This window comes from Oratosquilla oratoria, chromosome 19 (assembly GCF_046742065.1).
Source record: "Oratosquilla oratoria isolate Oo_2021 chromosome 19, ASM4674206v1, whole genome shotgun sequence".
Lineage (NCBI taxonomy): Eukaryota > Metazoa > Arthropoda > Malacostraca > Stomatopoda > Squillidae > Oratosquilla > Oratosquilla oratoria.
This window is the reverse complement of record NC_134795.1, coordinates 20226704-20239906: the sequence shown is the minus strand read 5'-3', so window position 1 is coordinate 20239906 and position 13203 is coordinate 20226704. Positions and strand designations below refer to the sequence as shown.

Genomic DNA, 13203 nt, shown 5'->3' with positions numbered 1-13203 from the left:
TGATAAATTGACACTGCCTGAAAGGATTACTCTTTGTCTTCTCTCATTACTTATGAGTGGATGAGGAGAGGTCTATATAATGAAGTAGTGGGGGTAAACCAGCTTCAACCATGCTATTTCTTGCTGCATTGCTTCTAACCTCAGCAGAGGGTGTGGACCAGGGATAACCCTTCATCTTCAAGAATCTAAGATAAAAGAGAAAACAAATGGGTATTGGATGGAAGAAAGGTGGGTTGTCTTGACTGGCTACCTCCCTTGTATGAGGAATGTGGTCTTTTTTGTATGGAGATATAGTGAATTTTTGGCTGTCAGGCCTAGCTGTGGAGGTGCTGTGTCCTGTTGCATTGCCTCTAGCCCAGACAGTGGGCAAGGGACAAGGATGACCACCCACAAGCAGCTAAAGTAAAAGGAACAATTGATGGGTAGTGTGTGTGTGTGTATGCCATAGCTAGGCCATCTCCCTAACAAGAAGGAAAAGGCATTTTGATATATGTATGTAGATGTATATGTTGGCTACCTCTCTTTTAAATAAAAGAAAGATGTCTTTGGCATATAGGTAGAATGTGTGTATGTTTGCGCGTACAGTATTAGTAAATCTCAAAACCATGCATTACCTTGCACCCTATCCCCCCCAAAAAAAAAATCAGTTTTCTTTAATGAACATTATCATTTATACTGGTGTGTAAGTACAAGTACAAAATATGTGTATTATAGTAATTTTGCATGTGTGGTGGAATGGGTGGGAGTGGGTTTGTGCCCTTGTTGGTTTATGTATTGATATTTCTCTTACAGTGTTTTATTGATTTTACAGCTGTTATATTTTGATGATAGTAATGACACTGGCAAGATAGATAACATTCCCATTGAAGACCAGATACCCTTCCACATGAAAAGATTCACATGGGACATTGATACTCTCTTGAATGAATCAATAGAAGAAGCAGGGATTTCCATGAAAGCCATTGAGTATAATGGAATTACTCTGAAAAACACCACCAAGTTCAGCATAAAGGTCAGTATATTTTCTTTCTTATACAGGGAAGCTCGCTGGCTGAGCGGGTTAGGGCGTCATTACTTGCGGCAAATGTTGAGGTGAGGGCAGTTCGAATCCTGCCACTGGCAAAGTTGAACCAAGGGCATGGTTCATTAACCCCTTCCATACGGTGCCGCACACGTAGGCGTCATGGGGAGCGAGTGTATTCGCGAGGCTGCCATATCGGCGTCTTGATTATATTTATTGTAGTCGCCCCTCTATAATGACATTCTTTCTAATTCTTTTGTAATCGCATTTTCTATGGTTATCAAAATTCACGGGTGAAGAGAGAACGATCGATATAAGCGGTGACTATATTTTATGATGCGAGTATTATTACGACACGTCGTACGGCTGGCATTGGTTGCTGCCACCGAGATCTAAGTCCATGACGCCTACGTGTGCGGCACCGTATGGAAGGGGTTAAATTCCATGCTACAAAGCCCTCTGTGAGGGGCACCGTCCTAGCCTCCCGATAGCGAGGAGTGTGTGACATTAAACCATATCACATCACAAACAGGGCAAGTGGGGCATCCACTTCTGTAGGGGCCCATAGAGTTCAAAATGGATGAAGAATTTAGAAACAGGTCATCATTGTCAGTTTCCTGAAGCATATGCAGAATAAGATATGCTCAAGTCTTGGAAGGAGTTTCTTCTTGTAGTAGAGAAACTGCAAGAAAATTTTGCACACAAAAAAGAAGAGAAGAGAGAATATATATACAGTAAACCCTCAAGAAACTGAACTGATTTGGGGGGAGATTCCTGATGGTTGATCAGAAAATTCTATTTATAAGATGGAATAGCACCTTACAAACCAACTGAGGGTCAGTTTAAGTGGCGAAATGTTCATTAACACATATGTCTAAAAAGAGTGGCTTTTAATTTTATTATTATTATTTTATTTATTTCTTTATTTATTTTTTATAATTATTATTTATTTTTTATAATTATTATTTATTTATTTATCTTTTTTTTCTATTTATTTATTTATTTATTCATTTATTTATTTTCTTTTTTTTTTCTTTTTACAATACATCTTTAGTGGTACATTGTTGTAATATAGATAATAAGGAACATCAAATAAAAAGTAATTTTGACTGTGTCGCACTTCACAAACAAGGAAAGTATGCTGTGTTGTACCAATATATAAAGGAGGAAACAAGAAAGAACCAACTAACTACAGGCCAGTCTCACTAACAAGCACTATAGCCAAAATTTGTGAGAAAATCATCAAGAATAGATGGGTAAAACACCTGGAAGACAATAATGTAATAAACCCAAGACAATTTGGGTTCAGACAAGGAAGATCATGTACCACAAACTTAATATGTTTCTACTCAAGATTAATAGACATAGTGCAAGAAAGGAATGGATGGGCTGATTGTGCCTTCTTGGACTTACAAAAAACTTTTGACAAAGTACCACACAAAAAATTATTAAAAAAAAATGGAACATACAGGAGGGATACAAGGGAACCTACTAAAATGGAGGACTTCCTGATTGGTAGAAAGATGAGAGTAGTGCTCAGAGAAAAATATTCAGGTTGGAAAGAGGTGATCAGTGGAGTACCGCAAGGATCTGTATTGGGTCCAATAATGTTTGCTATTTATGTGAATGACATGGATGATGATGTGAAATGTTACATGAGCTTCTTTGCAGATGATGCCAAACTGTTAACCACTTCCATACGGTGACGCCTATGTAGGCGGCATGAGGAGCAAGTGGGTACTCGATGATGCCAACGTCGGCATCTTGATTATATTTATTGTAGTCGTACCTACGTAATCTCCATTCTCTCTAAACTGGCTTCATCAATTTTCTATGGTTATCAAAATACACGGGTGAAAGAGAACGAACGATTGAGCACTGACTTTATTTTTTATAATGCGATTATTATGACGATGTGCCCTGGAGTGAAGAGGTTAAGGAAAGTAAAAACTGAAAAGGATTATGAATCACTGCAGGAAGACCTGAATAAGGTATGGAACTGGAGTCAGAAATGGCAAGTGGATTTCAGTATTAACAAGTGTAGCATAATGGTTTGGAAAAAGTAAAAATCGAATATCAGGACAATATAAAATTGGAACCAAGGAGGTAAAGAAGGAGAGATCTGAAAAAGATTTGGATGTAATTATCTCAAACGACTTGTCCTATGATAAACAGATAAACAAAATTGTTAGAGAATCCTACAACTTGCTAAGATCAATAAAAGTGGCATTTATATATTTGGACGAAGAAATTATTAAAAAAGTATCAGTCACACTGATAAGGCCTAGACTAGAATATGCGGTGACATTGTGGTCACCCAGTACCAAAAATAATATAAAGAAAATAGAAAGAATCCATACATACATATGTATGTAGAAAGAATCCAGAGAGCAGCCACAAAAATGGCACCTGCACTTGCAAACTTGTCATATGAGGAGAGGTTAGCTAAACTGGTAGACACTTGGAACAAAGTGGACAAAAGAATAGTGTTTGAGAGCAAACTAGACACTGCGAGATACAAAGGCAGGACACCACGAGCGTAGCTCCCCTTCCCGCAAAATACAGCTAGGTAAATACAACTAGGTAGGTAAATACACTGAGCTGTTTGGTTGCACATTTGCACACAGCTTCACTGGCATGTTTGGTTAGCTTTCAAACTCGTCATATAAATCAGATGTGTGGTTGGTATACTGAGGGAAATTTGGTTGGCACAAAGGGGTCAGTTTACCTAAATTTCAGTTTAATGAGCTTCAATTCATCTTGAGTTTACTATACGAATATATATATATATATAATATATATATATATATGGGAAACTAATGTTATAACACATTTGTAAATGTACACATTAAACCCACTATCAGAGAAATAATATCAGAAGTACAGGACATCTGTATATTTCAACTACTATCTGTAGTCCTCTTCTGCTGAAGAGGACTACAGATAGTAGTCAGAATATACAGATCTTCTGTACTTCTAATATTATTTCTTTGATAGTGGGTTTAAAGTGTGTAAATATATATATATATATATATATATATATATATATATATATATATATATATATGAGGCATCTAGAATAGAAAGGGACAAATGCCACACCTCCTCAGTACAAAAATATAGTTTTTAATGTTTAGTGTTAAGAGGCAAAATGGCTTATGCATGATGCCAGTATATTCCCCTCTCTATTCCAGATGCCTCATATATGTGTACTTATAACTATATACATATATAAAACTATGTGTGTGTGTGTGTATATATATATATATATATATATATATATATATATATATATATATATATATATATATACATACACACACACACACACACATTTATACAGCATATTCATGAACTTCACTAACAAACTTTGGGAATACATTCTCCAATGAAAAACAAACCTACATTATTCTGTTGTAAGGTGCCAAATTATTGTTTTGCAAACAGTGTGGTAGTCCAAGTCATTATGCTTTGCAGCCAACTGAACACCAGTAACCCATCCTTACCCTTCTCTCTCTCTCTCCATCTCTCTCTAACTTTCCCTCTCCCTCCATCACTCCCTCTCTCTCTCTCTCTCTCTCTCTCTCACTTTTTCTTTTGTGCATTTGTCTGTAGTTTATGTGACCAGGTTTGTTTATCTTATATATTGTCTTTATTTACAGTTGACAGCTTATGGTGTAGATGGCCGTAGCTCCATTCTTCCACACCTTCTTCGAACTTTTGAGTCTGCACAGCTGGATTTTGTTTTAGATGATCTTACTTGGACCGAGTTTCCGTAAGTATATTACACATGGCTTAAAGACTTGAAATGTATGAAGGATTAGAGAATATATAACATCAGTCTAGGTGGAACTAATGACAGGTGCATGTGGTGGTGCTGCAAGACAAACATCAGAAAGAATAGTCTCCCTATCCCCCGTCTTCCAAACTCCTCAACACCCACAGCATCACTCTTCAGCTTGGGCTTAGGATTTATCAACCTCCTATCTTTTCAAACAAAGAAAGCTGACAACAGGAGACTGCTCTCCTCCTCCTCCTCCTCTTACTTTTCTTTCTCCTATAAGCTCGTGGCATAGAGACAGATCCATGTTAATACATTCTTTTATCCCTAGAGATTTCAATGGGAGGGCATGATGACCATTGCCAATTACTGTTGGACTTTAGGTTTCCAAGCACTGAAACTCAAAGCAACAATTATTATTATTACTATATATACTGAGGTATTGAATCACATTTTTCTATGGTAGAGAGAAATCTCTACTCATGTAGGAAATGAAAATTTTTCATATATATGTGTGTGTGATTCACCATGGCCTTGGATCATGTGTTGGACTTGTGATCAACAGCTATTTCCTTCCCAGAAGAGAGCTCAGAGCTCATATATGACCATTCTATGGGTAATGCTATGACCTTACACACACACACACACGCACACTTTCAACGAACGGACGGCTTGAAGAACGTTCTGAAGAAAAGTGAAGATTGTGGATCCCAACGCAAAGAGAAGTGCCTTTTTGTATTTGCAGGGTGGGGGGAAATTGCTCGTGGGGTAGTGGGAAAGTAAGGAAAGAGGAGAGGGGGAGGGATTGCTGGGGAAATGGAAGGTAATGAGGAGGTGGAGGAAATGGCCCTGACGGGCCGCCGAAAGGTAGACAAACGACCCCAAGACGAGTTGGATGATGACGACATGTCTAATAGGAATGTGAAGATTAGAGGTATAGATAGGAGCAATATAGCAGAAAGTGATGAGAATATTTTCAAGGGATTTAAAGAGAGTGGGGGGGACACAAACCCCCCCCGACTGACAAAACTAGAGAAGAAGGTTGATAAGGTGATCGAGGACTTGGAGAGTAGGTTAGGTCATATGAACACCATTTTACAAAGGGTTGAAAGATTGGAAGAACTGGAAAAGGCGAATAAAAACTTAACTGATGAAATAGAAGACCTAAAAAGACAGTTAAGAGAGGTAAAGGTGGAGAATGAGGAATTGAAGAAGAATAGTAAAGAAAACAGAGAAACGATAGCTAAAGAAAGTAAAAATTGGAAGAAAACCCAAGAAGGAAATAAGATTTCATTCACTGACATAGTCAAACAGCAATTGAAAGAACATACTGAAGACTCAGTTATTAAAGTGATGAGACAAAAGGAGAATATAGTAAGGGATTTAGCAGACAAGAAGAAATGTATAATTATATTAGGAATGGAAGAGAAACACAACACAGATAGAACCACAAGAATCAAAGAGGAAAATGAAAAAGTAAGCCAATTACTAGAATCAGTTCAGGAAGATGAACCAGAAATTATGAAACAAATCGAAGAGAAATTTAGACTCGGAAAGTATAGCACAGACAAGACCAGACCAATTAAGATTAAATTCAAGTCACAAACAACGGCAGAGAATATCTTATCCAAAACAGGGAAACTAGCAACAAGTGAACAATACAAAAAGATATGGATAAAAAGAGAAATGAATAAAGAGGAAAGAGAGGAAGAAAAGCAGAAAAGACTGGAAGCTAAGGCAAAAAACGAGAACAGAACGGAGTCAGAGAAAGAGAGATTCTATTGGAGAGTAGTGAACATGAAACTAAGGAAGTTCGACATACAAAAGAAAAACATAAGGGAAACAGAGAACACAATGGAAGTGGCAGAAATACAAGAGTGTCTTACACAAATATAGATGGATTAATAACAGGATTGAATGAGCTGAATGATTATTTGAAAGAAAAAGAACCGGACATAATGGGAATTGTAGAAACAAAATTAAAAGGCCCACTACCACCCAACAGTGTAGGACATGATGCATACAATTATTGGATTAGAAACAGAGAGAAAAAGCAAGGGGGTGGAGTTATGTTCCTGACTAAGAAGGATATAAACGTGAAAGGTGTCATATATGGAAAGAATACAGTAGAGATGATTATGATAGAAGTGGAAGACAGAGATAAGAAGAGCAGAAAATTTGTGATCAATTATGTGCCTCCGAAAACAGCCTCATGGGAGGAGAGTGAATATAAAAGTATGTTAGAGGACACAAAGATAGCATTAACTAAAATAATGGAAGACGGAGGAAGAATAGTTATGATGGGCGACTTTAATTGCAAAGAAATCTGCTGGGAAGAAATGACAGTAAAGAGTGGTGATGACTCATGGGGAAATGCTCTACTTGAGATGATTACTGACCATTCAATGACACAATGGATACAAGAGAACACTAGGTATAGAAATGAAGAAGAACCATCGAGGCTAGACTTAATAATTACATCTGAACCTAGAATAGTGGACAAGATTGAATATAAAACACCAATAGGTAAAAGTGACCACATATTGATTGAACTGGAACTTAATGAAGAAAAATATATGAAAAGAAATGAACAATATAGAAAAGGAAGAATGATGTATGAAAAAACAAACTTTGATAAAATAAGAGAATTCTTCCAACAAGAAAACTGGGAAGAAATATACAAAGAAGAAACATCAGTGGAAGAGAAATGGAATATTTTGACAAAAATTTACAAAAAAGGAGTGGAAAAGTATGTCCCAAGACAAAAACAAGAAAAAGAATATGTAAAATGCTGGTACAACAAAAGTTGTAGGGAGTTAAAAGACAAAAGAGACAAAGCCTGGACCAGATGGAAAAAAGACAGAAGACCTGAAAAATGGAAAATATATACTGGTTATAGAAATGAATATGTACAAAAGTGCAGAGAGGAAAAAAGAAAATATGAAAAAGATGTTATAGAAAAGTGTAAAGATCAACCAAAACTATTCTACAGATTTGTAAACAATAAACTGAAAAACAAACAAGACTTGGAGAAATTGAGACAAGGAGGAGTTGAATACACTGAGGAAATGGAAATGGCAGAAATTATGAACAAACATTTTAAATCAGTGTTTACAAGGGAAAATATACAACCTGAAGAGATTGAGTGGAAAGAAAAAGTCCCCCCTATGGAAGAAATAGAAGTAACAAAGAATGAAATATTGACACACTTGGGTAATTTTGATGTCAGAAAATCGCATGGGCCAGATGAAATAGCAAACTGGATTCTGAAAGAATGCAGGAATGAACTGGCAGACAAAATACATAGCATAATAAGCAGTTCCTTAAAAGAAGGAAAAGTTCCAGAAGATTGGAAAAAAGCAAATATAGTACCTATATATAAAGGAGGAAATAAAGAAGAACCTACCAACTATAGACCAGTCTCTCTAACAAGTACAATAGCAAAAATTTGTGAAAGAATTATCAAAAGTAGATGGGTAAAATACTTGGAAAAAAACAACGTACTAAATCCAAGGCAATTTGGATTCAGACAAGGACGGTCATGCGTCACCAATTTAATATGTTTCTATTCAAGGCTAATAGATATAATACAAGAAAGAGATGGATGGGCTGATTGTGCATTTCTAGACCTAAAAAAAGCTTTTGACAAAGTACCACATAAGAAGTTGCTTAAGAAATTAGAATATGAAGGAGGAATACAAGGTAAATTGCTAAATTGGATGGAAGACTTTTTGCAAGAAAGAAAAATGAGAGTAGTGATAAGAGATCAGCACTCAAAATGGAATGAAGTAATAAGCGGTGTCCCGCAGGGAACAGTTCTGGCCCCAATAATGTTTGCTATATATATTAATGATATGGATGAAGGAATTGAAAGCTATATGAGCTTCTTTGCAGATGATGCAAAACTACTGAAAAGAGTGAAAACTGAAGAAGATTGTGAATCACTACAGAGAGATCTAAATAAAGTACAAGAATGGAGTAGGAAGTGGGAGATGGAGTTCAATACTAAAAAGTGTAGTATAATGGAATTTGGAAAAAGCAAAAACAGAATAACAGGATCATATAATTTGGGAGAAGAAGGAATAAAAAAAGTAGAAAATGAGAAGGACCTGGGAGTCATTGTTATGAATAATATGTCACCTGAGAAACATATAAATAAGATTTTTGGAGAAACTTATAATTTAATAAGAACAATCAAAGTGGCATTTACATACCTGGATGAAGAAATGGTGAGGAAAATCCTAATCACCCTGATAAGACCAAGATTGGAATATGCAGCAACGATATGGTCACCAAGTACAAAAAAATGTATAAAAAAACTTGAAAGAATACAAAGAGCAATCACAAAACTGGCACCAACACTCTCAAAACTATCATATGAAGAGAGACTACAAAAACTTAAACTACAGACACTAGAGCAAAGAAGAGAGAGAGGAGATTTGATAGCTATTTACAGAATCATGAAAGGCATAGAAATTACTGAAAGAGAGAATCTGATAAAATGGGATGACAGAAATACAAGAGGACACGGAAAGAAAATAAAAAAAGACAGCTATAGAAGAGATTTGAAAAAGAACAGCTTTCCTCACAGAGTAATAGACAGTTGGAACAAGTTAGATGAGAAAGTGGTGTGTGCAAAAACAATACATGAATTTAAAAATAGTTTAGATAAAATGAGATATGAAGACGGGACCCCACGAGCATAGCTCCCCTTCCCGTAAAATACAACTAGGTACAACTAGGTAAATACACCCAACTCTCCGCCCATGAGTGTTGGAGTAACCACTCGCAGCGCAGTGATACTGAAATTATTTCAGCCCTTCATACAGTCTCTTCTTAGCATCCATTCTCAAATGTCTATTTCTCATTATACATTTTAATCCCCTAAGGCATTTACTTGCTTCTCTGAATCTACATTCAACCTCCACCTCCACTCTTCCCCATCCCGCCTCATTCACCCCAAAGTATTTAAAGCTATCCACTTCCTCCAGTCTCTCTCCCTTAATACTCACTTCCAATTTGCTGCATCCTCTCCCCTTGCACATCTCATTACCTTATTTTTACCCACATTTATGATCAACTTCCTTCTTCCATACACTTTCTTAAACTCTGTCACTAACTTCCTTAACCACTTCCATACGGTGACGCCTACGAAGGCGTCATGAGGAGCAAGTGGGTACGCAATGATGCCGACGTCGGCGTCTTGATTATATTTATTGTAGTCGTACCTACGTAACCTCCATTCTCTCTAAACTGACTTCATCATATTTTCTATGGTTATCAAAATTCACGGGTGAAAGAGAACGAACGATTAAGCACTGACTTTATTTTTTATAGTGCGATTATTATGACGCAACATCGCACGTTGGGCAGCTAATGCTGCCAGACGTGCGATGTGCCCCGGAGTGAAGAAGTTAACCCCTCTTCTGATCCTGCTACAAGTTCAGTGTTGTCAACAAACAACAACTGGATTATCTCCCATTTTTCTCCACTTTAACCATTTTCAATCCCTGGCCCATTACCCCTGCATTTACCTCTTACACCACCCCATTCATGTCAAAATTGAACAGCCATGGTGACATAACACATCCCTGGCAAAGTCCCACCATTACCTCAAACCATTCACTCTCTCCATTTCTAATTCTAACACAGGCTCTACTTTTGCCCATGAAAGCATTTTCTGTTAATTGTGAACAAGATACAGGAGGCTAGTGTACATCATCTTCTGGTTTCAACAATGCTCAGAACTTTCTCAATTGTCATATGTGGAACAATTCATTTACCTTTCATGTGTTTATACTTATTTTTAATTGTTATTCCAATAATTTCTAATATGCTTTATCCATCAGGCCACCTCATCCAGTGTTTGAAAATCCTCGCTATGCATTTGCTTTTCAATTGTTCAGCACCGAGAATTTGACTACTGACAGCAGTATAGAATACATGACCAGGAAAAGCTTGGATGACGAGAACACACCTGGCGTCTTTAATGTGAGCATTGCAATTTAATCTTCCCCAATTTGTTACATCATATTTATATTTTTTTAGTTTTGAGTTTTTATAGGTTAGTTTTAGTATTTAGGGATGGAATGGGTGGGAATGATTTTATGCCTTTTTCTTTTTGGCTACCTCCCTTGTAAGGGGGAAAAAAGATATGTATGTATAGTTTTGATAATTTACAAGCCTTTTACTGGGGTATTGACTGCATGGTGACATGTAGTTATACTTAGAGACTCTTTTTGATGTGCCCCTATGGACCAGATGCACATACTATTTGTCCATGTTAGAAAAAAATATACTTGTAAAGACATGACGAGATGCTTTTTTGCTGCAGTTATCCATATTTCATGCTGTCCCTTTGATCACTTTATCACTAATATGATTCCACTTCCTTCTCTTATGCCCCTGTGGTGAAGGGGATGAAGAACGCTGGCCAGCATGTCCCATGCATCTTAGAAGGTAGCTTTATGGGATGTAATGAGGGGACTAGGGATCTCCCAGTGTGATTTTCTTGAACAAAAAATCAAGCCATCAGTAGGGACTGGTAGGAGAACTCCAACCAGAACTCTAGTAATTGGGTCATTAAATGTATGTGGATGTAGTATTGATCAGAGAGGGAAGAGATTGGTGGTATGTTTATGAGCAGAATGATGGATGTGTTAACCTTGCAACAAAACTGAAAGGAAAAGGTGAGTTTGGGGATGACATGGTGGGTGAGGACCACCAAGTAATGAAATAAGTAAGTGATAGAGTGGAGAGAAATGCTATTGAGAATATTATGAGCAAAGATTAAATTGGGATGGGAAATATAGACTTTTGTGAGTATATAAGAACCTGATAGGAAAGTGAAGAGGAGAGGGAAGTCTTTTAGACTGATATGAATGAGTGTGTAGAATTTTGAGAGAAATATGAATTTAATGTTGAGGATTTAAATGATCAAGCAAGAGATAAGCCATTGGGTGGCAGAAAGGTATCTTAGAAAAGAGATGGTAGAGATATATACTGAAAGAGACATGATACAATATGTAATGTTTAAAAAGAGAAAAAGCATATTCATATGTTGGCCAGGTTGGTGGGTTAGAATATAATCTGTAGGGTGCTAATGGACTTTGTAGTGGTGCCAATGACATAGGAACAGTCCCAGCTTGATATAATACAGACATCATTCCGAAGTTACTGGGTGTTTTCAGTCAGCAAAACTAGGGCACTGATTCAGTTTGAGGGTGGGTAACATAAAGATAGTTATCAAGAAGTAGTAACATGTTGACATGTGCCCATTACATTTTATTAGCATTTCTAATTACCAGTTCCTGCGTTTCCTGATTCCTTTCAGCTAGATGAGATTACGACCCCATTGGCAAGAAAGTCCAGTAAAGGGGGCTACATGCAGTGGCGACCCGTCAGCTACCTCACCCCAAAGCGGGACATCAACGATGCCACAAATGTCAAAGTAGATGGTGGCATGACTATTCTCAACAAAACGGATGAATATCTGAGTAACTCTCTTGCTTATGGCATGTTTGGGAATGAGTTGTCCATGGCAAGAGTTGCAGCCACCAAATTGGTGATTGGACGGCCAAAAGACGGATATTACTCAAAGTACAACTATGCCACATGGTAAGTGAAAGGCTTACTTGTCAACTGCATGGGAATATAAAAGCATAATGGCATGAAATCCAGAATGATCAATGTCTACCCCAAAACAAAACTTCCTGACCTGGGTTTCACACAAAAAATGTCACATCCAAAACAAACAAAAAACTTAAAGAACTCAGAACCTATTTTTTCTATCTATATAACAAGTGCTTCCACCTTATAAGGAAGGTAACTAGTCAAGGCAGCCCACTCCTATCCATTCCACCACCTTTTGTTTCCTTATCTTAGCTCCTCATGGATGAAAGGTCATCCCTGTCTCCAGCCCACTGCCTGAGTCAGAGGCAATGCAGCAAGACACAGTGGACCCACAGCAAGGCCGCTTTACTTACACAGGGACCTTCCCTCCTTGTCCCCTCATGTGGAGAATAGAGATGGTGGAGAGAAGTCCCTTCAGGCTACATAAAACATCACCCACACACAGCTATTCTCCACTCACCCTATCTCGTGTCCTCTCCCTTCCCTACTCAACAAACATTCCCCTCTTGCTTTGTCAAAGCCCCTTTTACTCTATCCATCTATCCTAGGATGAGGTGGATGGATGGGGTGAAGGGGGCTTTGGGGAAGAGGGGAATGTCTGTTGAGGAAGGACGGGAGAGGACAGAAGACGGGTGAATGGAGAATGGTTGTATATGGATGATGTTGTGATGCATGAGATGGAATGTGCGGGAGGATAGGGGGTGAGGTAGTATGTGTGAGCAAAATTTGACGCAACCCGAAGGAATTTATCCCCGTCTTCTCCTTTTCT

General features: G+C 37.6%; 1 protein-coding gene across 1 annotated transcript in view; it reads left to right on the top strand.

Annotated features, from left to right (window-relative positions):
• LOC143035776 (glycosylated lysosomal membrane protein-like) overlaps positions 1-13203 on the top strand; it is a 28499-nt gene that overhangs the window by 2972 nt on the left and 12324 nt on the right. The window contains exons 3-6 of the mRNA XM_076202721.1: positions 812-1012; positions 4684-4796; positions 10652-10793; positions 12136-12419. Coding sequence (XP_076058836.1) covers positions 812-1012; positions 4684-4796; positions 10652-10793; positions 12136-12419 — 740 coding nt within the window. The remainder of the gene's footprint in view (positions 1-811; positions 1013-4683; positions 4797-10651; positions 10794-12135; positions 12420-13203) is intronic.